The sequence below is a fragment of the Crocodylus siamensis genome, chromosome 12 (genome assembly GCF_052110815.1).
Source record: "Crocodylus siamensis isolate JL-2025a chromosome 12, ASM5211081v1, whole genome shotgun sequence".
NCBI classification, from domain to species: domain Eukaryota; kingdom Metazoa; phylum Chordata; order Crocodylia; family Crocodylidae; genus Crocodylus; species Crocodylus siamensis.
The window spans coordinates 20938532-20965813 of NC_143406.1; the positions used below are offsets into that span (position 1 = coordinate 20938532).

The 27282-nt window shown below is 46.6% G+C and overlaps 1 protein-coding gene across 2 annotated transcripts in view; it reads left to right on the plus strand.

The window, feature by feature from the left end:
* The window catches only part of AXIN1 (axin 1), a 233584-nt gene that overhangs the window by 124107 nt on the left and 82195 nt on the right, over positions 1-27282 (plus strand). For both annotated transcript variants that reach the window (XM_090023710.1, XM_090023712.1), the window contains exon 3: positions 14618-14758. In XM_090023710.1, the coding sequence (XP_089879836.1) occupies positions 14618-14758 (141 nt within the window). The remainder of the gene's footprint in view (positions 1-14617; positions 14759-27282) is intronic.

Here is a 27282-nt window from a genome sequence, read left to right on the forward strand (position 1 = left end):
CCATTATGCAAGAGAAAAAGCTGAAAAATGTGAGTGGTGACATTTTGAGTTGCTATACCTTGCTTTTTAGGACAAACTTGTTCAAATTATTCCCATCCTTAAATATTTGCCCTAGAAACCTGTTCTGAGACCTAATGGAATATAGAAATAAGGTTCTGCTAGAACACATTTAAAGTGACAATCAGAAACTTTGTTTGGTAGAAAAAGCACAAGATGACCTGTCATCTCAGGGAAGGACTTAGAGTGAGAGCTTCTTTGTTTGTTGATTTAGCATACGGCACCAGAACCTGGGGAAATTCACAGGGCTCTATTTACATAGAACAGATTGCTGACCCTGGAAAAACTTTAGTTTTACCCTAATGTTCAATTCTACTGAGCCTGCTTGCTTGAGAAGGGTTGTTTTTTGACAGGCAAATAAAATATTAGGTTTTCATTATCATATTAACAAGTAAGTAGATTTTGGGCCTGAACTGGTAAATTTTCTTGTGTCTAAGTCCAGAATAGACTTAGAATTCATCCAGCACTATCAATTTTTCCTAGTTCCTTCTGAATATAATAGGCTTTTCTTATACTACATTACCATCTGTACTTGAAATGGAAGATTTCTAGTACTGACATGAATAAATATAATTGGAGATGCCACACTTAGATATATGTGAAAACGAGTACACGTTTACTGAAGCCCAGATCAGGGTAGATAAAAATGTTTTTTATTTTAATTTTTCTATTTAAAATAGATTTTAGATTTAAACAAAGCAGTTTTTACTTTAAAAAAAGCCAATTTAAAATAAAAATTGAAATTATAACAACCTGCGGTTTTCCCTCAATTTATTTGGGTTCTTTGTATGTGTAGGAGTGAATTTAGTTGGGCTTCTGGCCTCCCTGACTAGAAAAACAGACAGAAACCAGGCGTGCTGATACTGCTTATTTCAGTTATATGTTTTGAGATTAAAAAATCCTGCATGTCTTGTTACCCTGTGCACAGAGGTCCAATTAAGTAAACTTGTTTTAGTTTCTCCAACGTCATATTTTTTTCCTCTTTATCTGTCTTAAGTATAAAAATGCTTGAAAACTTAGAGAGGGGGAAGATTTCTTTGAAACAGATGAGTGGGCGATTCCCCTTGCTGTATGAAATCCTCCTTGTGATCACAGTATAGCCCTAAATAAAGAAAAGCTGGCTCTGTCAGTTCTGATTCAACCACAATGCAAAGTTTGATTTCTTCCACATATGCAAATTTGCTCTTCTGCAATGAGCATATTTAAACCCATAATTAGTTATATGCAAGGTAAATTCCCCCCAGCCTTGGCTGCAGCGGCCCCGAGAGTGGCTCGCACCAGCTGCCTGCAGCTGCTGAGCTGCACCGTGCTCTACCTGTCAACTGCTTCTGGGGCTGCTCCAGCATGGGCTGGGGTGAGTGCCACGTCTCACACCGTGTGGAACTCCGCTTGTCCGCAGTCACCCCAGCCCGTGCTGAAGCAGCCCTTGGAGCAGCCGACACCAGCTGCCTGCATGAAGGCATGGTGCAGCCCAGGAGCAGAGGTGAGTGCAGACAAGTGGATCCCAGGCACAGGGGAACAGGCGGAGCATAGTGCAGCCCAGCAGCTTCAGGTAGATGGCACCGGCCGCTCCCAGGGCTGCTGCAGCTGGGGTGGGGTGAGTGCCACTCTGTTCACTCTGCTTTGCTGCCTTGTACAGCCCTGGGAGTGGCACTCCTCCCCTTCCCTAGTCTCAGCCTCACTCACTCCCTCCCTCCCTCACTGCCATGGGAACCTATCCCTATTTGTTACATTGTAAAGTGGGTTCACTTTATGCAAATTCGATTTATGTGCCGTTCTCCAGGAATGCACATACCACATAAATTGAGGGAAACCTGCATGTTAATGTCTAAAATGCTATAACATTTTACAGGGATGTAGGTTATAGCCATGTTGGTCTAAGGACAAGAATTTTTCCAACTATCTGAGCTGGTCTAATAAAAGATATCAGATTTACCCAAAGAACCTTGCCTGCCTATAATCTTTTACAGTAATTTAAATTAAATAATAAATAGTAATAGTCAAGCAGTTCAAAGCCTGCATGTTTAAAGTTTCAGTAGCAAAGTCAAACTACTGAACTAATGTCAGCCACTAGAAATGCAATTCCAGTTTTTCACAGTTTCATAGTTTCTAGGGTCGGAAGGGACCTGAGTAGATCATCTAGTCCATCCCCCTGCCATGGCAGGAAAGAGTACTGGGGTCAAATGACCCCAGCAAGGTGTACATCTAGCCTCCACTTAAAGACCCCCAGGGTAGGAGCCAGGACCACTTCTCTTGGAAGTCGTTCCAGATCCTAGCCGCCCTGACCATGAAGTAGCACCTGCTGATATCTAGCCCAAATCTACCCTCTGCCAGCTTGTGACCGTTATTCCTGGTCACGCCTGGCAGTGGTCGGGGGAACAGGGACTTCCCCAATGCCTGCTGGTCCCCCCTGACTAGTTTGTAACAGGCCACTAGATCCTTCTCTTGTGGAGGCTGAACAGGTTCAGGTCCCATAGCCTCTCCTCATGGGGCCTGCCCTGCTGCCCCCTGATCATGCGAGTGGCCCTCCTCTGGACCCTCTCCATGTTGTCCACATCCCTCTTGAAGTGCGGCACCCAGAACTGGATGCAGTACTCCAGCTGCGGCCTGACCAGTGTTGCATAGAGGGGAAGGATCACCTCCTTGGACCTGCTTGAGATGCATCTGTGGATGCATGACAAGGTACGGTTGGCCTTCCTGACTGCATCCCCACACTGCCGGCCCATGTTCATCTTGGAGTCAGTGATGACTCCAAGATCCTTTTCTGCCTCTGTACTGACAAGAATGGAGTTCCCCAACCTGTAGGTATGGTGCCGGTTGTTCCTCCCCAGGTGCATCACTTTGCACTTGTCGGTGTTGAATCCCATCCTATTCTCATCCACCCACCCTTGCAACTTAATTTTGATAGCAGTAGCTTCTTCTGTTGAAGCATAGAAAGAATATTTTCTTAAATTCATTTTATTCAATTAGTTTATTCAATGATAAGTTAAAGGTAAGATAATAATTGACATTTGCAAAAGCAGGGAAGTTTATTTTCCTTTTCCAGTCTATGAATACAGATGAAATTTAAAATGATGAAGTCTATCAGTTCTAAGAACTAGAAGGATTTGAAAGGACTAGAAATAATCAGTTCAACTCATTAACTTTTGTTTAATAAATTAGTTTTAAACATGTCTTGATAACCTTTTTCCCTTATGAACACAGTACATTTAAGGTAGTTTTAGTTAACTAATATACAATTTTAAAACACTTTTGCACATTTTAATTGAATTTCATTGTCTGTGAAAATACAGCTTGACACAAATCATAAATAAAAAATAACCATCTGCCAGTAAAAATATGCTCTCCCTCTTATAACATAAATAAAATGTTATATTTATTCATTTATTTTTAATTTTATAATAAAATGTATAAATGATTACGTACATATATTTAGTGTATTCTCTGGGTCAGCAAAAGATACCAGGCTGTATCAGCTAATAAGAATCAGCCTTTCTTTAGGAAAACAACTGCAAAAATACAAAACAAGGCTAAAATTTGTCAAGGCTAAAATAAAGTTTCCTGTTTACATATTTAAATAATAGATTCATAGCTTTAGAGACTGTAAGGCTGGAAGGGACCTCAGAAGATCATCAGGTCTAGCCCCCTGCACCAAGCAGGAAAAACAACTGGGGTCAAGTGACCCCAGCAAGGTGACCATACAGTCTTCTCTTGAAGATTTCCAGAGTAGGTAATTGCATCTCCTCTGGAGGAAGTTTATTTCACGGTCTGGACACGCTGACTGAAGAAGTTTTTCCTAATGTTGAGTCTGAAATGGTCTTCCAGGAGTTTCTGGCTATTACTCCTGGTTGCCCTGGTGAACAGTTGTTCACTGAGCCTTTGATGTACTCCCCTAATGTAGCAGTAAGCTGCTACCAAGTAGGCCTGTGCGAAGCACCAAGTATTTGCTTCAGATTCAGATTTGGCCAATTCGAAGGGTTAGTGATTCAAACTGAGTGATTTAAATCACTGTCCTGGTTTGATTTAACCAATTTGGATCCAGAGATTCGGTGCCGATTTGGAGATTCCACCATAGACTATACAGGCAGCAGTCCTCAACAACACTGGACATAGCTGCCTCCAGCTGGTAAGTCTGTTGTGGAGGGCGGAGGGAAGAGGAATGCGGGGGCAGATCAATGCCCCCCACAGTGAGGGAGGGATTGGGGTTGGGGCTGGGAAAAACTGCCCAGGTGGGGCGGGGAGCCGCAGGACTCGGGGAGGGGAGCTCCTGCTACTGTGTGCTGCCAGTCCAGAAGCTGCTCGTCCGGTGGCTCCTGCAGTGGCTCTCGCCGCTGGTCCAGGAGGGCATGGGATTGGGCATATGTCCCCAGATCTGTGCGGGGCTGGCTGGCTGGGTTGTGCTCCAGACGGGAGGTGGAAGGTGCTGGGAGCGGGGGGCTATGCCCTTCCGCCTCTCACCCAGCCAGGGTGGGGAGGTGCAGGATGATGTCACTGCGCTGACGCAGACAAGCGGTGTGCAGCAGTGGAAGCCACTCCAGCCTTCCCGCATCTCCTGGACAAACCACAGCTTTGCCCACCCTGCCCCGGCTGGGTGAGCAGCAGCAGGGCATGGGTGCAGGCGCATGCACCTGGATCGGGGTTGGGCCAGTAGCAGGGGCTATGGGGAATTTTAGGGTGGCTGCAGCTCCCCGTAGTCCCCGCTCCACTGTGCCCTGTGGGGTGGGGTGGGTGGAGCCAGGGTTGTGATCCGGGCAGCAAGCCCCCACTGCCGGGCTGTGCTCTGTGAGGTAGGCGGAGCCATGGCTGTGCTCTGGGCTGTGGCTGTGGCTGTGGCTGTGGCTAGCCACCTGAAACACGGCCTTGGCTCCATCCACCCCACAAAGCACAGCCCACCAGTGGGGCAGCTGGGGCCAGCCTCCTGGAGTGCAGCCCAGCCCAGCCCACCCCATGCAGATCCAGGGGCATATGCCCACTCCAATGAACTCCTGGACTGGCGGCAAGAGCCACTGGAGGAACCACCAGAAGAACAGTCCCTGAACCGGTGGCACGTGGCAGCACGCAGTGGCGGGAGCCCCCCTCCCTGAGTCCCGCACCCCCCCCGGCCCCACTGGGCAGCTTGTCCCAGCCCCAATCCCTCCCTCGCTGTGGGGTGTTGAACTGTCCCTCCCCACTCTGCCCACCACAGCAGACTTACTAGCTGGAGGCAGGTGTGTCCAGGGTCATCGAGGACTGCTGCCTGTATAGTATATTGCCGAATCTTTGAATCGATTCAGACCTTTTAATGGGTTTCCTGATTCAGTTCGGAGATTCGGCCACTGAATTGGGCTGAATCTCCTGTGAATTGAATTGGCTTCCAAAGCTTCACACAGCCCTACTACCAAGTCCCATTTCAGCCTTTTCTTTTTCAGGCTGAAGAGTCCTCAGTCTTTCATCATATGGCTTGCAATACAAGTCTCTGATCATACAGGTGGCTCTTCTCTGGACTCTCTCAAGCTTGTCCATGTCCTTGTTAAAGTGAGGCACTCAAAAGTGGACGCAGTACTCCAGCTGTGATCTCACCAGTGCTGAGCAGAGCAAAAGAATCACTTCCTTGGTTTTGCTGGAGATGCATCGATTGATGCATGCCAGAGTATTATTTTCCCTACTGGCCACAGCGTCATGCTGATATTCATACTGTGGTCTATTATTACCCCCAGGTCCCTTTCATTCATGTTGCTGATCAGTTTGGTGATGCCAAGCCTATAGGTGTGCAGGGGATTGTTCATCCCCAGGTGAAGCACTTTACGTTTCTCAACGGTGAACTTCATCTGGTTCTGATCCGCCCAATTTACTAGTCTGTCTAGGTCTGCCTGTATCTGTAGCCTATCTTCAAGCATGACCACACTTCCGCATAACTTGATGTCAACCACGAACTTGGCCAGTGAGCTCTTCACCCCCACATCCAAATCATTGATAAAGATGTTAAAAAGTACTGGACCAAGCACTGACACATGTGGAACACTGCTGGCCACTTTTCACAAGGACGACACAGATCCGTTCATTAGGACTCTCTGGGTCCTAACCTGCAGCCAGTTTCACACCCACCTGACTGTATTGGAGTTAAGCCTACACTCCTCCAATTTTCTCTTTTGAGATACCAAATCAAAAGGTTTTTGGAAGTCAAGGTATACAATGTCAACCTCCTCTCTCTTGTCCAGGTGGTGTGTTACCTGGTCATAAAAGGAGATGAGGTTGGTAAGGCAAGACCTGCCCATGATGAAGCCATGCTGGCTGTCGTTCAGCATCCTACTTTCTGCAAGCTTATTGCAGATAGACTTCTTGATAATTTTTTCCAGGATTTTCCCTAGTATAGAAGTTAGGCTGATTGGCCTGTAGTTACCTGGGTCCTCCCTCCTACCCTTCTTGTGGAAGGGCATGACATTGGCCCTCTTCCAGTCCTTCCACCTATTTAAATCATGCCTTAAATAGGTGATTTAAATCACATTTACAATAAAATGCCACTGGTTTTTCAGTTTAAGAAGATACAACAACTGATTTTCAGTACTTAGTCATTTTCAGCTTTTCATTATAGGTATTATTGTATGCTATATTGAGACAGTGAAGAATACTTTTTTGATATTTTAATAAAGAAAAACTATTTTAAAAATTCTACATACTCTGACTTGCTATTTGAGAGTTGTATGATTTTACAGATAAATGCTCAATCATAATTTTTTTTACTAAAAGAATCAGCGCTCCCTATATAATAATTGATTGTTTTAATGTGATGAGTAAAAGAAAGATTTTGCTTTACATTCCTACATGTGTTCATCACCACAAAGAAGATAGTTCTGCAAAATTTTGTGGTTGATTATCTCTGTCTTTCTCAGCCAAGTCTTGTGTGCTTTGAGCATCAACTGGCATGACTAGTGTTATGGAGGAACTAGGCAAGTACCTTTTAAGATGACTAATTAGCAGGAACAAAATCTATTATGATTTAGTATGCATGTGCCCTTGAAAATGAAAAATTACACTTTAGAATTACAGTGTGTTTCATGTGCAACTAAATAATTTATTACATTTCACTGTATTTAAATTGATCCACTGTGGCTGAGATTATCTGATGAATATATCATTACTTTCATCAAATATGTCAGAGAAGTAAAATAGGAAATACAGTTTACATTAGTTTTATTCTACTCTGTAGAAAACTTAGGGGGATTTAGTAAACTAGGTCTTGATACAAGGCAAGTGGCATAGAAGAAGAAAATTGTATGATAACTAAGATTACAAACATAGGTGCTTTTGTGTATGTGTGTTATACACTTGTAAAGTCCCTAACTTATTGGAGCACAAAATAGCTCTGTAAGTGTAACTGCAATTTAGATTGCGTTTTTAAAAATGAGGCCACGTATTTAGCTACCTAAATATGGACCTAGCAGTCACTTATTTATACATACATATATATATTACACACACACCATTTTAAACCTTTAGGCACACTTTTTCTTTTTTAAATCTTATTAGCACCTAACAGGATGTGATTTTTTTTATTTGAAGAGGAGGCCCAGAATTTAAATGGAGGTCCACTGTGATCAGCAGGAATCCTGGTTTTTTCCAATTTAAAAAAATCCCCAATTTTTGGTTAAACAAAAGTTACCCCAAATCCACATTTTTCCATGGTTAAAATGCAACAGCACTATATATCTATCTGTATATTAGTGGTGTTTCATTTAAGTCATGGAGAAATGTGGATTTGGGGTTACTTTTTTTTTAACTGAAAATTGGGGATTATTTTAAATTGGAGAAAACCAGGATTCCTGGTGATCAGGGCTGAATTGTAGCAGAACTTCATTAGAGGGTCAAAGAACAGCATAACAGTGGATGGTACAAAAGAGCTGAGATGACTGCCAGAGCTATGTAAAGCACCAACATGAACCCAGACTGACTGGGTTGCTGACAATAATTATAATGGGGCAGGAGCATCACTGTGTTTGAGAGTAGCTTTACTATGTATTAGGTAGCTAGACAGGTGAACAGCAGGGATTACTGAGATTATTTTATTCTATCCATATCCTATAAAAGACTTGAAACCTGCCACCTATCCACAATAAATAGTCTATGTTATGACTCTTCATATCAGTTTTACCTTTGTCTCACCTTCTGCACTGTGACTTTTGAATTTGTCTTAATTTAAATTTGTATGGACCAAGGCAGAGACCTTGTCTTGAGAGCTAGGGACAGACATTCACAAAGCTAGAGCCTAAATTGATTAAACCTTTACAGGTTAGTCTAGATCACATCCTTGGCTTCAGGGAAGCTGTGCTGGGGGGCCATGGCCAGTCTAGGCTGAACTGGCCAGGAAGGGGTTTAATTTCCACGCCCCCGTCCGACTGGCAGGGACCCAAGCCGAGTCCCCCCTCACTGCAGCAGCAATGGGGTACAATGGCCTCTGAGGCACAGGGGGGCAGGGAGGAGAGTTAATCACCCTTCTGCCCCCACTGGCAGCTGGGTCTGGCTGCCATCACTGTGAGGCCTGCTCCCTGCCACAAAATAGGCCCCTTGCTGTCCCCTCCACTGGACGCCAGAAGGAGGAGAAATAACCTTCCTGTCTCCTCCCCCCACCCCCTCCAGGGACCCCTTGTCTGGTTATGCCCCCCACCCAACAACTGCAGCAGGAGGGGGAAGGGCCATAGGCAATTGGTAGGGGATGCATGGGGGTTCACGTGCCCCCCTGATGGGGCCAGTACCCCCGATTGCCGACCCTAATGCTGTCAGTAGGGCTGGTGCTCCACCTGACAGGGCCACCGCTGTTGGTGGCTTCTGTGGGTGCCCCCCCAGATTCAGGAGGCACCAGTCACTCATGGGCAGGGCCCTTGTTGGGGGCAGCAGCCTCTGTCATAATGTCAGGGAACGCAAGCCCCTTGCCAGCAGGGGCGGTGCGTAGTAGGCCAGCAGAGCTGCAGCAGGCTGTATGTGGCAGCACCAGCATCCAGAGGGCCAGAGCCGTGCAAGCCTCCAAGTGCCACCGTGCTCCCCAGGAACTCTGCCCGCCCAGCAGCGCAGCCCCCACAAGGAAAAGGCTCGCTTTTGGGGAAACAGGGACAGGGCTGCTGCCCCAGTCACAGTAGCTCCTCCCTCACCACTCCAGCCCCCGGGTGGGCCGGGGGCGGGGCCAGATACTGCCTGCAGGGCCTCTGAGGGGGCAGGGAGTCAGATTCCCTGCTCAGTCTGTGCTTGGGGCCATCCCCCTCCCAAGAGGAGGGGCTTATTGCACCAGACGCTGCCCCGAGTGCAGACTGAGCGGCAGCTGTGGCCAGGCCGAGCAGACCCCAGAGGAATGGACTTGTGCTCCCCGTCATTGACAGGGGCTGCCCCTAACAAGGCCCCTGCCCCCTCCCGCTGCAGTAGCTGAGAGGGGGCATGGCTAAACAGGGCCCCTTGGGGGAGGGGGGCAGGGATGGGGGCGTTATTCCTCCTTCCTCCAGTGTCCAGTGGAGGGGACAGCAGGAGGCCTATTCCACAGCAGGGAGTAAGCATGGTGGTGATGGCAGGCAAACCCAGCTGCCAATGGCAGCAGAGGGGAAACTAACTCTCCTCCCTGCCCCCCTCTGCCTCAGGGGCCATGGTGTCCTGCTGCTGCTGCAGCAAGCGGGGAGGACCCGACAGACCCAGCTCAGGTCCTTGCCAGTGGGATAGAGAGAGGGGGAATTGAATCCCTCCCTGACTAGACCTTGCTCAGGCCCGTCCCTGCTCCTGCTGAGGCTGGGGAGCAGAGGAGCGGGCCCAGCCTGTCTGGGCTGCAGCAGAGAGCCCAGCCCAGAGAGCATACCAGGATGCTGAGGGAGTCTGGTTTAACTTAAACCAGAGAAGGGTCTGGGACAAACGTTGTGTAAGCCAATTTGAGCCAAATCAGTTAAATCTGATACTACATTCAACCAGGTTTATCTCAAATCAGTTTCAGCCATTTTGAAACTGGTTTACATGAACTGAATATCTGTTCTGTTACAGGTTTAACCAGTTTCAGATCACTTAAACCAGTTTATGTGTAATGTCTGCCTGTAGCCAAGGTGTTTGTATACTGCTAGGCAGAGGCAGAGACTCTGATTGTGACTGAAATCTTGGACCTCTTCTGTACTATAAATGGTACCAATATGGAAGCTTGTGCTTTTATGGCAGATTTATGAGGAGAAAAGATGCACAACTCCAGATGGTGCTGAGTCTCCTTTTGGACAATTCAGGTGATCATATTTCAGTGATAACACTTATATTGTATTATGTAGCATTAAATAAAAATAGTGTCAGTTGCTTGTTTGCTGAAATAGAAATGCGTAATCTTTCCCTGGGTCTTTGGAGACATTTGGGTCCTTGGAGACATTAATAGAAAAGTGACCACTAAAGACATGTTTTCTTTTCTTTCTCATGCCCATCAGGTTATGCATTGCTTCTTCATACATAGGGATAGTCTGGAGGAATTTGGGGGTCAATAACGCTGTTACAATGGAAATGCTCCTGTTTGCCACTCCTGTAACGAGTAATAAAATAAGTCATTTTCACAATAAGTACAATATTTTTTTTAATCTGTATCTTTTATGCATGGTTTACTTCTTGGGGAGCAATAAAACTCTGGAGGCCTGTTCAGTTGCCCCATTCATTCTGTTTCAACACACAGGGTATGGACACACATAACATACCCATTTAAATGCAGTTTACACCTAAAGCAAATAGACATCCAAGCCTGTTAAGCCAATTTAAATCAGTGCCAACTTTGTCTGGACACTTATCTGTGTATCTAACAAGTGTCTTCATTCTTTCTTCCATGCCTTCTCATACCCCAAAACTATTTTATGAAGACACTACCTTAGGGATAAGATAAATAATAGATCTTCAGAACCACATAATAGAACACACTGTTCATTAGGAAAAGGCAGTGTTAAAAAGAGACTTTAGCTCATATAATTTAAAAATATTTTACATTTCCAGCCATACCAAATGGAGTGAGATTTAGGTCTGTGACTATAAGTAACATCAGTGAGCCATAGTCTTCATCCCTAGCCTATCTGATTGAAGCTGAGTAGGCTATAAAAATCAAGTATAGAACATTTGTCTCTGAAGTCATGTGTGTGCTATGTTATCTTCCATTTCCCCAATATTTCTTTCCCTGCAAAAGAGGAAAATAGCCAACTCTAAGTGAACAAGGTGCATTCCCATTGCTCAAATAATTGTTTTCAAAAGATTTGCTCTGCTGAGCAAAGGAAGGTTCTAAACACCTAGCTAATGCGTGGATTGGATTCCTTTCTCCTTGTGGTTCTGCAGAACAAGACAACCAACTCCTCTTACTGTTCATCAGTTCTAACAGTGGTAACTACAGTTTTCTGTTAACTCACTTTGGTTTCCCCATCCTAAGGCTAGCAGGTCATGGTTACAGTTACCGTCAGTGTTCCTCATACTTAATCTATAAAAAAGCAAAGTTCCTTTTTCAAGTGGAAGTTATTTTCCTATGGCATGGACTTAAAAAAAAATTGCCATCAGATGGCATTCAGAGTTGAACCTTAGATCCCAAGATGGATTTGGAGGGAAAAGACATGGTATAATTTAATTTGAATCACAGTACATCAAATACAGAGTTAAAGTACATGTATAAATAGATGTCTATAAGCAAGAAAGTAGAAATGTGAATGAAGTCTTTTTACTTGTGAATTAGTGCCCTCCCATCTCTATTAAAGCAGCCCCCAAGTCCCAGATTTCCATACCATGGTAGAGACCAAGAGAGGCATATACAGTATAATTTAATAGCAAATTTCATGGAAAGTAAATTATATCATATAATTTATCATACTTCATAGATTTCATAGACATTAGGGCTGGAAGGGACCTCGGTAGATCATCGAGTCCAGCCCCCTGCCCCAGGGGCAGGAAGTCAGCTGGGGTCATAGGATCCCAGCAACATAAACATCCAAATTTCTCTTGAAGGTGTTCAGAGTAGGTGCTTGAACCACCTCCGGTAGCAGTCTATTCCAGACCTTGGGGGCTCAGACTGTAAAGACGTTTTTCCTTATGTCTGGCCTGAAACGGTCCTGAAGGAGTTTGTGACTGTTTGACCTTGTCATCCCGTGCGGCGCTAAATCTAAATATTACTACCAATATATTAATTTATGCTATCCTTAATAAAAATGATTCATTTTAGTTAACACTAGCAACATCCACTAGCAGTCGCAGCTGATATCCTCTATCTCTGTGGTGTGAAGACTTGTCTATACACTGGGATCACATGTGCTGCATCCACTGAATTGGCTGGAATTGTAAGGCAGAGTTTTGCCAAGTTGTAGAGATGTGAAAACCAACCACAAAAAATTCCCCAAACTCAGTTACATTTAAAGGTATCTGACATTCTTTGACAAAGTTCATGTAAGTAGCACATTCATTATCATGTTCTTTCTGCCATCAGGGATTGATTTAATTAGCTTAGGGTCAAAACTCAGAAAAGGTACCTGATTTGGGTCAAAAATGCAAACAGAACTAAAAAACTAGTCAGCCAGTTGTTTAAATTGAGTTGGTAGTGATTGATCATACTTAAAACTGATTTAACTTTTCAGCTATTGCCTGGAACAGTTTTTGTCTGCACTGCCTTTCAGTTTGACAGTCTGAAAGTTGTGATGCCATATCTTTGACCCAACTTATCAAATGCATCAGTTTGTGGAGTGCTTTGTGAATCAAAATCTGCCAACTTTCAAACCACTTTAGAATTTCCATGAACCGGATCACATTTTCAGCCACAAACTTAACTTGATCTTCACTGTTGCCCTGTTTTAGAAGGCTATGTAATTTAAGCATACACTCTGTGCTGGGTGTGATCTCAAACTTGTCACACACAGATTGCAGGTAGTACTTAATCTTCTTTGCATGGTAGCAAACTGCTTTAAACCATGAATTCCACCTTGTAAGCACTGGTTCTGGTGAAAGTAACATGGTTGCATTTAGATCCTCTCTTTGATTGGTGATGGACTCCCTGTATTGAAGCTTACAGCCTGGACAGTGTTTGAATGATTTTTAGAAAAAGAAACCAGAATATGCACATCAGGAAAACATGTGCACCAGCTATGACTTAATAAAGAAAGGATGTGTGCATTGCAGGTAACATGAATTGCATTGGACTTCATTCCATGGAACACATCAGAGAAAACTTTGCACATATACATACCATGTATATGAGAAATATAAAAAATGCTGAGATCTTGTTAAATTCTATGCCATACTTTACAACAGCCTTCAGTACAGCTTGTGCAACAGTTTAAAAATTTACAGACTTGAGTTGAACCAGCTCTGTTTGAAAAACAGACATGGTTGCAGTCTTTCCAGCTCCCAGGTACAAATAAAATGTGGAGTACATAGTTGTCTTCTGCAACTGTTGATTTGTCTGCTACATCTAAAAATGAATCATATTCTGTCAATGTAGATCTTGTAGACTGAACATGCAAAGCAGTTGCTTCAGGTAGATAATCCTGGCTAAATTTGTTTGCACAGGGGAAACTTCCAGGATTTGGTATGTACTTGCTGAAATACTCCCTTAGTTTTAGGTTATCAATTTTTCCAAAGGTATGTTGGCAGTAGTGAATGCCTCCAGTAGCTCAAATGTAGCTTCTCTTCTTGTTAAATTACTTTCAGTGATTCTTTTAAACATCAAGGACATTTCTGTTTGTTTATTGACCTCAGCTTCTGTAGAAGTCTTTCACTTTATATATGATTCAGACTATAAATGGAGATTAATGCTGGTTTTTTCTTGATCCATCCAGAGGCACATTGCAAGATTGAACAAAACAATTTACCACTATCTGAATGTGAGGTTCCTGTAAGGAACTATCACCAGCTGAAATGTATTTAGCTTTCTAAAATTTATTTTCAGTCCTCTTCATGCTTCAAATGATTGCATTAAGATGGGGCTGAAACATGTAATTCTACCTTACTGAACAAGTAGACAGCAACTCAGTCATGTGATCTATGACTAGTTATATAGTTATATTGTCTTTGTATTGTGGTAAACATTGGGACATTCTTAAACAGCGTATTATGTGAATAATATGCATTTCATTTTTTTAAGTTGATTTTGGAGACAATCCCATATTTCCTGGTTATCACAGACAATCCCATATTTTACGTTTTCTGTAAAATCCACAGAACCGTGATTTAAGTAGACCTCTATTTATAAGCTATTTTGTCTCTTACTGTAAACCACCCTAGCCTTTGTTGGGAAGGGTAGCATATACATCAAATAAACAAACTCTTATGGTAAATATCTATATATTATAAGACAACACCTTTCTAGCCTAGGGTTGTGATGTTTTATAAATACACCATCATGTTTGTGCTTGTTTCTGTTTATTAGCTTATGATCTTTGAAGTTGAGCCTTCATTGCTTTCTCTGCCATCATAACCAGGAAATCCTTTATTGAACTGACCATGAAGGAAACCTCTAAAACAGCCAGTAACCAATTTTTTGCCAGTTCAGGCTCCCTTGCTTAGAACCTGTGGTGGCTGCAAGGTACAAGATGGTATGATCTGAATTTTATTTTATTTTTTCCAGGCATGGACCATGGAGAGAGCCAGTTAACCCCTACTATGTCAACACAGGGTATGCTTTAGCACCAGCCACCAGTGCCAATGACAGTGAGCAGCAGAGCATGTCAAGTGATGCAGACACTATGTCACTGACAGACAGCAGTGTGTAAGTAACTTTTTTCTTGGGAATGGGCTGTGCATGAAACAGAATGAAATAGGATATAATATGTGTATGTTCCTTATTGGTGGGATTTGATTGTAGATACAGTTTTGAAGATAGCATGATGGCTTTGTCTGTAGGCAGTGATCCTGGATTATTAGGTTGAATTTTTTGTGTAAGCATATCCCCTGTTAAGTAGCTGATACTTTATATATTGGGCACAAGACCAATTTATTTTTCATTTTAGCTATGTTGATTTACCATTTCATGTGCAGGTGCAGTGTTTTGGGAACATTTGTAACATAGTCAAACTGTATCAGTACAGTGACTTGGTAGGAATTTCTGTCACATTTTCTAATGGCAGCCAGCGACTATCAGGCCTGCATTAAAGGTAGGTTTGTTAGACATCAGTTGTTTTTGAGCTGTTTCCCCACAGGCATGAATCAAAGGGAGCAGAGGCAAGGCTTTGACCCACTGCTGTATTTTATTAATCTTGTCTTCTGAAGGGGCCCAGTGTTGTCATGACAAACATGGTCCTTTTGGGTGGCTGAGTTCCATACCAAGGCAGGGTAGATTTGCACATTTAGGCTGAGTACAGACAGTCAAAAAGACCTAGGCTGAATCTATTCAATCTTCACATGTTAGTCGAAGCTGTGTAGATTGAATTGTTAAGCAAGTGAGTAGGCGTTCACTTTTGATTTCAGAAATGCAGCTGCAAGCCTGCAGTAGGCCAGGCTAGAAGTCAAGGGGCACTGGATTGAACCTCCCAGCTTGGTTGAAGCAGACAGCTTGGGTCAACCCTAGCCCACCTACCCTGCAAGGGAGGGGGTTGCGGGGGAGGTGCAAAGTATCCTGGAACGGTGGGGGACTGCGAGTTAACTTGAATCTGGAGGGGAATCTGGGACAGAAGTTCAATAAACTGATTTAACCTAAATCAGTTAAGTCTGATACTACATTTATCCAGTTTATCTTAAACTGGTTTCAGCCATTTTGCAAGTGGTTTATATGCACTGACCTTCTGTTGTGTTACAGATTTGAACTGGTTTCTGATTATTTATACTTATTTATGTGTAATTTCTGTTCCTAGTCTTATAAACTAACCGAAGTAGGTAGATATATATTAGGGTTGCACCAGTAAAGATTTTTTGGGTTGAAATCAATGGCCAATTGTTAACAAGTCATATCAGCCAATAGCAATCTGATTGCTGATATGCAAGCCTGGCAGCTTGGAGAGCAGCATCCCGCTGGTAAGTCTGTTGGGGGAAGAGGCATGGGAGGGGGAGCAGTTCAAAGTCCCCACAGTGAGAGAGGAAGTCGGGCTGGGGCAGGTGTAGGCACTGCACAGCTGGGGCAGGCCAGAGCCACAAGTGGCTCAGCCAGGCAGCACGAGGAGGGAGGCATGGCTTCTGCTGCTGTGTGCACCCCTGGGGGAAGCATGGGGGGCACGTGCCCCCTGGATCTGTCCTCAGGGCAAGGGCAGGCTGCTGCTGTGGGCTTGGGCTGGGTGTGACACCGAGCTCTTCCCAGTGGGGGATTGGGCCAGGGCTGCAGTTAGGGTAGGCAGCAGCAGCCCAGGGAGGGGGTCCCCCCCATTGCCCTGACTTCCCAGTGCCTCCACTGTCCACCACAAGCACAGCCCCGGCCCAACCCCCCTCTCCCCCTTCCCCCCACTGGAAAGAACCCAGCACCACCCCGAGCCCACAGCACCAGCCTGCCCTCACCCCAAACACATATCCAGGGGGCATGTTCCCCCCCATGCTTTCCCCAGGGGTGCTCACAGCAGTGGGATCACCTCCTACCACACCCCCTGGACAAGCTGCTCACAGTTCTGTCCTGCCCTGACTGTGCAGTCCCAGCCCCACTCGCTCCCTCACTGTGGGGACCCCAATCTGCCCTCCCCCCCACACTGAGAAGGAAGAACCCAGTACCAGCCCCAGCCTACAGTACCAGCCTCCCCACTTAGGTGTGATTTCTACATTCAATGATGTGATGTCCAGGTTTAGTGATGTCTAGTTGCATAATAGCTCACAAGAATACGGATGGCCCAGTAGCTGGGGTACTAGCATAGGACTTAGGAGATGTAGTCTCAAGTCCTTGCTCCTCTGCAGTACATTGCCTGTGTAGCCCTGGGCAAGTCACTTAAGGTATGTCTGTACTACTTCCCCAATGCTCTTCTGGCTGCTGCCAAGAAGCACAATCCTGACTGCCTACCCATTTTTATTTGTCATGTGGCAGACCCAGAATTAAGGCCCCTATAGCAGTTCCCCTGCCTTATTCCTGGATTTAGTGCATCTAGAACAGGAGCCAGTGGGTAGGACTATATTCCCCAGAGCAGCCTCAAGAGCAGCATGAATGTAGTATAAATTTTCTTCTTAGTCTCTCTCTGCTTTGGTCCCCATGTGGCAAATGAGAATAATAGAACTTCCCTATATCAAAATGTACCTGAGGATAAACGCATCAAAAACTGTGAAGCTGTCAGCTACACAGGAAGTAATCACGTGACATCAAAACATTTGATTGATGCTAGGTCATACTTATTCCTTTGCCCTGATTATAGTCCCCAAATTATCACTGATGTTAGATGACATTTGCTATTATCTGGTGTCCGCATCTATATCATAACTACATGTCCTGAATTGTGCCTTTTTCTTGCTAAATGTGCAGTCAGTAATTGTTGTCAGATAAAAACAGTGAATTGTCAAGTAACAATGATCTATTACAGTGGTTTTCAATATGTGGTATGCAGACTATGTTCAATCAAAGATGACTATGTTCAATCAAAAGTAAGTGAATATCCACACTTACAATTCAAAGAAGTCAACACCTCCTTTCAATAATTTTTAGGGGTTCACAAATGAAAAAAAGTTGAAAACCACTGATTTATTAGATTACTAGTAACTCCAGGCTGTTTTTAATAAGCAAACAGAATAGAGTGAAACAACTTGAGAACAAAATAATTTGATTAGGCCATGATGAGTTACCTGTGTAGAAGGATGATGAAAGTGTACTAAAAAAGACAGAGGTACTATAGAACTACTAATAACAGATCACTTGTGGAGACTGACAGTTTAAGCAGTTCAAAAGGGGATTGAATCATAGAAAAGTAGAACTTGAAGGGACCGTTGGAGATCATCTAGTCCAACTTCCTGAGTGAGGCAAGATCATCCCTGTCCAAACCATCCCATACAAATCTCTGTCTAACTTATTACTAAAACTACACAATGAATTAATTCACACAATTACAAGGCATATCACCCTAACCTGCCACAGGAAAAGCAATGGAACAACAGTGGTCAGTGATCTTCTGCTGCATGGGTTGTTAAAATGTACTCAAGAGATCTTAGGAAGAGGACCATGCACCCTGCTATAGAGGAATGCCAGTGGCCTTTGATTATTAAAGCAAAAGATACTAGCTTAATACAATCAAAAACAGTTTTTAAGTGGAAATATTGTAAAGGAAAGTTCTATGACCAACTTAACTTGGTGTCATTGTGGATACTAAAAGCTGCCATTCTTCCCTGAGGAAACAGATTTCATCCTGCCTTTGGATATTATTAACGTTATGTTGAATTTGGTGCTTCAGCCAAATTAAAGCAGTTCTCTGCAGTGAGGCGATCAGCTGATGAATTCATGACACGGTAAAAGGTGTTTAAAACAGCTATTTCAGAGTTTGAGAACTATTCGTTTATCATTATCCCCTCAGCTTTTAACATTACTTGTCCTCTGAGTGCTTGTCCTTATGCATTTTCCAAACACTCATGAGTGGAGGCTTTTGCCTCAGTTGTAGATGTGTCTACCTTTCCTTGCACTGCTCTAAGGACCTAAAATGCACTACATGCCTCACCCAATAGTTCCTCCAACCACCCAAGGCAGTTTCTGCTATTCTTACAATCTTTTCTTACTGCTTTAATGTTTTGGGGGGTGGGGTTTGGGGGGGAGCTTTTTAAAATTTTTGTTACTGTTTTAACCTGTTTATTCATTCCTGTCATTGAAGGGAGAGAGAAGGTGGGGAGGGGGTTTGTTGGCCTCTGGACCCCTGGTTTTCTAGCTGGTGAAGGCTTCTTTTTCCCCAAAAAGACTATAGCTCAATTTTCTGCATCCAGCATGACCTCAGGATCTCCAGGCCTTTATATATTTCCTCTTTTGGGATGGTGCCTTAGCTAGCAATGTTGGACATGTTAAATTGTTTATTAGAATCTCATAATCTAGGGAAGTGTGCAGTCTGTGAATGTTTCATTTCCCAAATGAGAAAGGAGAGAGAGATTGAGCTCAATTCACCTGCTCAGTAAATCTCAAGAAGTCTCCAGCCTTAGACCCTGGGCTGCAAGATCCAACCAGATGCAGAGACTCTAAGTGTGTGAGCTTCCTGCCCAGAATATCTGCAGCAGTGGCACTACTGTGAAGTCAGCCTGCAGTGAGACAAAGTACTAGAGGGCAAAGAGAAAAATCCCCGAAGGAAGGCTCTTGAGAAAGAAGATGCTACTTGCTCCTCTCTTCACTGTTTGACCCCTGAGACTTTGGGTCATTGTGCTTTCTCACAAGCTTGGAAGCATCACAGGGGCACCAGAAGAGCTAACAGGGAGCATTTAACATTGACCTCTGCCACGCCAACACGATGCCATCCATAAACTGTCTTTCTAGAACTGTGTTCTTCATAAGCACTAGCTCCTTTAAAACAAAGAACAGTGCCCTGCCTGCTAACATGGACTCTTTCTGTGATGCCACTCTGCTTCATGGCACCAAGGTGACTTCCTTGTTCTCTAGGAGCTGAAGTTGCCATTATTCTCTGTTACCCTACTAGCACTAACCCCAGGTCCATCTGGGCTGTCAGCACTGGAGCCATCAGTGACATTTGAATGTTCTATGCTGCTATCTTTGGACTTATCTGATCCAGTTGACTATCAGTACTCTGACAAGTCACATTGGTATTTTCAGGCCATTTCCCTCACATTCTCTTTGCTTTCCAATGTGAATACAGTAATTCCTTTCGTGAGACAGCTTTAGCCTGCAGGTTTCCCTTTGCAGGGGCTGTAGTATCCAGCCCACTAGGTCCAGCACCTTTTTCTAGTTATGCCTGAGTGACTGTATTGACTGTGGGCATGACAGCCAGTGGGAGAGTTTAAAAAGATGATACGTCTCCATCAGCATCTCCAGCTTCAGCCCCCACTCCTTTGTCATCAATTTCTTTGTCTACAGAATAGGAGGAATTATTAGAATCAAGTACCCTAGAATCAAGGCTGCTAGAATTTGTGACTGTAGCTGGATATCCTTCTCATTGCTGCATGAGGCAGTAGCCCCCAGAGTAGCAGAGGAAGACTTCAGTGACTTGTCTCTGAGTCTGGTCAAAGTATACCCAATACTCGTCTGTGAAAGACAAGGTCATTTCTTTCCCTTTCACGGTTCTGAAGTTTCTGAGATCTTCTTCAAGTTCTCTGGTGAGAAATTTGATTGATCAGTGGGATCTGAACTTTGTTCTTAACGTGCTTTTGGGCCTACCTTTTGAACCATATGACAGCTTGTCCACTTTTTCACCCATCTAATAAAAGGAAGTGATTCTTCTACTCTGTTCAGCAGTGGTTGAGGCCTCACCTGGCGTACTGTGTCCAGTTTTGGGCTCCTGCCACTTGAAGGAGGAGGTGGACAGTTTGGAAGGAGTCCAGCACAGAGCAAAAAGTGATGAGGGGCCTGGGAGGCAGGATTTATAAGGAAAGGCTACAAGTACCAGGATTATTTAGTCTGCAAAAGAGAAGACTGAGTGAGGTTTTGATAACAGTCTTTAAATGCATGAAGAGCGATTTATAGAGAGGATTGAAATGAGCTACCTAGAGAAGTTGGGGAATCTCCATTCTTACACGTTTTCAAGAGCAGGTTAGACAGACACTTGGCTAGGGTGGTTTAATTAGAGATGATTCTGCCTTGAGTAGGGAGCTGGTTCTTAATGAGAATGAGGATGACTGTCAAAAAAAAAAAGAGGGAACAGAATTCGGGTAATAATGCATCCTCGCTTGATCCCTGTTTGGATGACAAATAGATCTGCCTTCAGTCCACTACAAAGAAGTTGCAGTCATCTGGTCATGAAAAAGCCTCAGGGCCTTGATGTGTTTTTCAGGGCATCTGAATCTCACCAGTACTTTCAGCAAGGCTTCATGATTGATAAAGTCAGTGGCCTTACTAAGCACAATGAAGGCTATATACAGGTCCTGATGTTGTTCTCAACTCTTTTCTTGGACCTGGCAGCAAAGATCATGTCAATTGTACTGCAAGATGATATGAAGCTACACTGAGATTCTGGCAGGACTTCCTCAGCAAGAGGGAGAGAGAGGGTGGTTCAGGAGGATGTGGGTGAGAATTTTCCCTGCTGTGGAAAGGAGGGAACTACCTCAGTAGGTCCCACACAAAGCAATTTATCTCCTCTCTTGAAGGAGATCCTGGTTTTCTCTGTTTAAAAATAAAAATTTCTCTGATAAAAACCCCACATTCTCTAACTAAAAACCCCCGAATCTGCATTTTTCCATGATTAAAATCGAAGAGCATTATATATCGGTGTGACTCACAGCTTCAGTGCTCCATCACTTTACGGGCTGGAGCAGGCAGCCAGCAGGTGGTTGATTTAGGGTGGCCATTTTAGAGTCCAGCTCTCAGGGCTGGGGAGGCAATATGCTGCCTGCCACTGAGGGAGTAACATCACCCTGCTGAACTACTGCTCCTGGAACAGCTCAGAGGTGAGGTTGGGGCCGTGGGGAAAGAGGGCTCTCCGTAGTCCTGGGCATGATCCGAAACTGCACCCTGCCGGGGAAGGGTGGCCTGGTGAGATTCCTTGTGGTGAGGGAGTCCCCAAGAAATGCCAGGTCAGTTACCTCTGCAGTGAAAAGTGGGTAGGGGTGCCTTAACCCCAGCCCCCACCATCTGGTGGGTTATTGGTGGGCATAGAGGGGCCAGGCATGCATACTAAGATGCACCTGAGCCCATACAGGTGTGAGACCCAGAAGTTGGAGCCAGGTACTCTCACAGAGGAGTACCTGAGCATGCAGGGGTATAAGACCCTGGGCCTCAGTGTAGGGGCGGAAGTGTTAGCCCAAGAGTAACTTGGTGAGGGGCGAAGTCGGCCCAGAGTTTAATTAATCACTCAACCACCACTCAGATGAGGGTCGCGGGAGAGACTGAAAAGGCTGCGCCAGGGCTGGCTGAGGCTTGCAGATTCAAGCCTGATGGCCCTATGGGGTCACCCAAGGGTGAATGAGGCCCAGAGAGAGGCATGAGTGTAAAAGGCCTGGTGGAGTGGTGGAGAGCCCAGTGAGAGGGGCTGTGGTATGCATGTGGCCCTGTATAGGGTAGTATGCTAGGGCCTAACTATTGAGTTTGGCCCAGCCTTAAGCTGGAGATATAACAAATCGTATGTCATCTGCGAGGCATGGGACATGTAAAGGGAAACTCAGAGCTTGTATTTATCTCCCTTGGACATCAGGGCACTCAAAAGGCAGCCTCCCACCTAATTAACATCATAGTTATTTAACAACAAGGCATGGTGGGTGAATGAGGCGGGTGGTTTGCCCATAGAAAAAAGGAGCAGACTGGTACTGAGACTGGGTCTTGAGAGTTTGCTCCTTTTTGTCACAATTTGTATCAGATTAACACAGTGTTTTATTGATATATTTACAATTTTAAAGCGATTTGGAAGCCTACCAGTGCCTCAATCATTATAATAAAATACATTCTAAATAGCTGTATATTCTGATGTTTGATTTTGGTTTTTTTATCATAGAAAATCAGAGGTCTCCCTGCCCCCTTCGCTCACCAGAATGCAGGTCCAGCTGTGGCTGTTTCCAGAGCTGCCCTGTAGCACTGAGCAGCACTGATGTGCCTGTACCCTGCTCCTACTTATGCCGTTGCCCCTCATTCCTAACCCAGAACCCACACAGCCCTGCCAGTGCCCCTCACTCCCTATCTTCAACCCCTTCCTGCCCCCCACTCACTACCTCCCGGCAGCAATTCCCCCGCTGCACCAAGCCACGTTTCCAGCTGTGGCTGGTCCCGCCTGCTGCTTTGTGGCTCTCAGCAGTGGTAGCCCCCATTGTTCTGCTCTCTGCACCTGTGTCCAGGTCCCAGCAGCCCCCATTCTTTTCCTGGGAAACCCTTGACTGGGGCTCAGGGACTGGGCTGGGCCTGCCTCTGGCTGGGCCTGCCTCTGGCTGGGGAAGTCCCTTCCCTTCCCTTGCAGGCCAGCTTCCCCCTTCCCAGGCTGCTTTAGCAGCCCAGGGGGGATCCAGGCCTGGCTCTGGAGGCCACTGCTACCTGGGACAGTCCACCCCCACCATCTCTCTCTCTCTTACACAGCTCCAGCACCGCTAGCCCATCACACACAGACCCTGCTGCCCCCTTGCCACCTCCCCCACTGGCCCATCACAACCCACATGCGTGGTTCTTGGAACCAGGAGCCCCGCCAGGGCTGGCAAGGCCCCAGGCCAGGCAGGACAGCATGCGGGCTAGCCATCCTGTCCTCCCCTTCCCTCCCCCCCCCGCACCCTGCAGCACAGTGAACCCCTAGCCACCACCTCCAGAGCTAGCCCCAGCAGAGCTGCCAGCAGCCACTGCAGCTACAGGCTGGCGGGATTCATAGATTTCATAGACATCAGGGCTGGAAGGGACCGTGGGAGATCATCGAGTCCAGCCCCCTGCCCAAAGGGCAGGAAGTCAGCTGCGGTCATAGGATCCCAGCAAGATAAGCATCCAATTTACTCTTGAAGGTGTTCAATGTAGGTGCTTGAACCACCTCCGCTGGCAGACTGTTCCAGACCGTGGGGGCTCGGACAGTAAAGAAATGCTTCCTTATGTCCAGCCTGAAACGGTCTTGCAGGAGTTTGTGACCATTTGATCTAGTCATCCCTTGGGGCGCTCTGGTGAACAAACGTTCCCCCAGATCCTGGTGGTCACCCCTGATAAACTTATAGGTGGCCATCAGATCACCCCTGAGCCTGCGCTTTTCCAGGCTAAAGAGTCCCATGGCTCTCAGCCTGTCATCGTAAGATCTGTTTTCCTGACCTCTGATCATGCGCATGGCTCTCCTCTGGACTCTCTCAAGCTTCTCCACATCCTTTTTGAATTGTGGAGCCCAAAACTGGACACAGTACTCCAGCTGCGGCCTCACCAAGGCTGAGTACAAGGGGAGAATGACGTCCCGGGATTTGCTTGAGAAGCATCTATGGATGCAAGCCAGCGTTTTGGTCGCTTCACTAGCTACAGCATCGCATTGCAGGCTCATGTTCATCTTGTGGTCAATGATGACCCCCAAGTCTCTTTCTTCTGTAGTGCTATCCAACGTAGCACTGCCAAGCCTATAAGGATGCTGCAGGTTTTTCCTCCCAAGGTGGAGAACCTTGCATTTTTTGGTGTTAAGCACCATCAGGTTCTCATCTGCCCATTTGCTGAGCATGTCCAGGTCAGCCTGGATCACCCATCTATGTTCTGGCGTGGATGCTTTGCCCCAAAGTTTGGTGTCATCGGCGAACTTGGCCAGTCCACTCCTGACTCCAGTGTCCACATCATTAATGTAGATGTTGAACAGGATGGGTCCCAGGACAGAGCCTTGAGGGACCCCACTGGTCACAGGGCACCACGATGAGCGACTGCCATCAATTACAACCCTCTGGGTCCGACCATGGAGCCAATTTCCCAGCCAGCGGATCGTGGTGGAGCCAAGGCCACAACTGGCCAGTTTGGCCAAGAGGTGATCATGGGATACCAGATCAAAAGCTTTTTTGAAGTCAAGATATATGACATCAATCTCTTCTCCCTCGTCCAGGTGATAGGTCACCGGGTCATAGAAGGAAATGAGATTGGTCAAACAAGACCTATCCGCAACAAACCCGTGCTGGCTATCCCTTAGGATGTTAGCCTGGGCCAGTCCATCAAGCATGGCTGCCTCAATAAACTTTTCTAAGATCTTCCCCAGGATAGAAGTCAGGCTAATGGGCCTGTAGTTAGCCAGATCCACTCTGCTCCCTTTCTTGAAGATTGGCACCACATTGGCCTTCTTCCAGTCTTCGGGCACTACACCAGAGCGCCAGGAGTTTTCAAAGATCCGTGCCAGGGGCTGGGCTATTACACTCGCCAGCTCCTTGAGTACCCTGGGGTGCAGATTATCAGGGCCGGCTGACTTGAAGGTATCCAGCTTCTCAAGATGTTCCTTCACGAGGTCAGCATTTATGGAGGGTAGGGGATCCCCATCACCCAGATCTCCCTGTCCCACAGCAGGCATGGGCGTCCCATGGGACTGATGAAAGACTGACGCAAAGTACCTATTTAATAGGTTGGCTTTTTCCTGGGTGTCAGTTGTCAGTTGCCCCATCTGGTTTAGCAGGGGTCCAACGTCGCCCTTGCTTTTCCTCCGACTCCCCCCATATCTGAAAAAGGACTTTTTGTTGTCCTTGATGCCTGAAGCTAGTTGGAGTTCAGTTGCAGCCTTGGCTTTCCTGGTTTGCTCCCTGCAGGACCGGACCAGCACAGAATAATTTTCCTTGGAGGTGAATCCCGTCCTCCATCCTTTGTAGGCTTTCCTTTTTAGCCGCAGGAGGTCCGCTAGGTCCCTGGAGAGCCAGGAGGGCTGCTGTGCCTTCTTGCTGCCTTTCCTCCGTGTTGGAATAGATTTAGCTTGTGCACTGAGGATCGCTTCCTTGAGAAGCAACCACTCTTCTTGAACTCCCATCTCCCTGGGGTCCTGGTCCCTGAGGGCCTGACCGACAAGCCTCTTGAGCTTGTCAAAGTCGGCTTTTCTGAAGTCAAGGACTTCTGTGTTGCTGACTGACTTGCCAGCTTTACGGTGGATGGTGAAGGTGATCAGCTCGTGGTCGCTGTCACCCAGCTTCCCATTGCTCAGTAGGTCGCCGATTAGGTCTTCCCCCGTAGCCAGTACCAGGTCGAGCAGCGCTTTGCCTCTCGTTGGCCTATAGACTTCTTGAGTCAGGTAGAGGTCATCCATGCACGAGAGAAAGCTTTGCGACTGCTCGGATTTTGCTGAGTGATCCTCCCATGAGATGTCCAGGTAATTGAAGTCACCCATGACAACCAAGGTCCTGGAGCAAGCGGCCTCAGTCAGTTCCCGGGCAAACTCCTGGTCAAGCTCAGGACTTTGAGTGGGAGGTGTGTAGTAGACTCCCACCGTTGTGTCCCTTGTGCTGTATTCCCCATGAATTTTCACCCAGAGGGTCTCTAGCTGTCCATGCTGGTCGCCAACATCAGCTTGCAGGGACATGTAGCTTTCCTTCACATAGAGAGCTACACCCCCACCCCTTTTGTCAATACGATTCCTCCTGTACAGGGTATAGCTCTCTATCCCCGTGGTCCAGTCATGGGTGGAGTCCCACCAGGTCTCCGTTATCCCAATGACATCATAATTCTTTGCACTGAGCAGGAGGATGAGCTCCTCCTGCTTGTTGCCCAGGCTCCTGGCATTAGTGTACAGGCAGGCAAGTGTCCCCTTGGGAGCTCTTGCCTTGCCCACAGATTGTGCAAGGGCTGGGGCAGGAGTGGGCTCCCTTAAGTGCCTTGGTCTGCTGGCTTTGTAAGGGTTGCTCAATGGGCCAGCAGTGGCAGTGGTCCCCCCATCCCCCAGCGGACTTAGTTTAAAGCCCAGTGGAGCAGGTCAGCCAGCCTGGCTGAGAAGAGCCTCCTCCCCAGTGGGGAGAGGTGGAGGCCATCTCTTCCCAGCAGCTCGCTGCCTCTCTCTCCAAAGAGCGGTCTGTGGTCATGGAAGCCAAAGCCTTCCCGATGACACCAGCGCCGCAGTCTTTGGTTCACTGCGTGGATCCTCCTCTCCCTCCTCAGCCCATAGCCCGAGACTGGGAGGATCGACAAAAACACCACCTGAGCTTCCAGACCCCTAAGCCCCGCTCCCAAATCCCTGTAGCGCCTCTTGACCTGGCTGGGGGTGCTCCGAGCCATGTCATTGGCGCCCACGTGAATAAGGAGCATGAGGTAGTGGTCTGTGGGCCGGAGGAGATGTGGGCTCTTCTCCGCAATGTCTCGGATGCGGGCCCCCGGGAAGCAGCAGACTTCCCGGGCTAAGGGGTCGGGGCGGCAGATTGCCCCCTCAGTCCCCCACAGGATGGAGTCTCCCACAACAAACACGTTTCGCTTCGTCTTGGGGAGAGCGGGGGCAGTAGCTGTGGTTGAGCCTGGGTTGCCTGCGGGAGCTGGCAACTGAGCAGGCTCTGCTGGGGCTGCAAGAGGTGCGAACCTGTTGCTAAGCTCCGGTGAGGGAGGGGCCTTGGTGCGGCGGGCCTTAAGGCCCTTGACCACCTTGGTCCATGCCCCTGACTGGGCAGAGCGGGAGGTCCCAGAGTCCACCTTAGTCCTGGAGGGAGATGGAGCTCTCCCCTGCAGCTCCCGGGGGAGAAGGGCCTGGCAGTAGGAGTCTATCTCCAGCTCGCAGTCCCTGATGGCACGCAGTCTCTGGACTGTGGCCTGGAGCTCCTCTAGCTGGCGCGCCAGAGACCCCAGTAGGGAGCAGACCCCGGAAGGGGAGGTGGCCATGC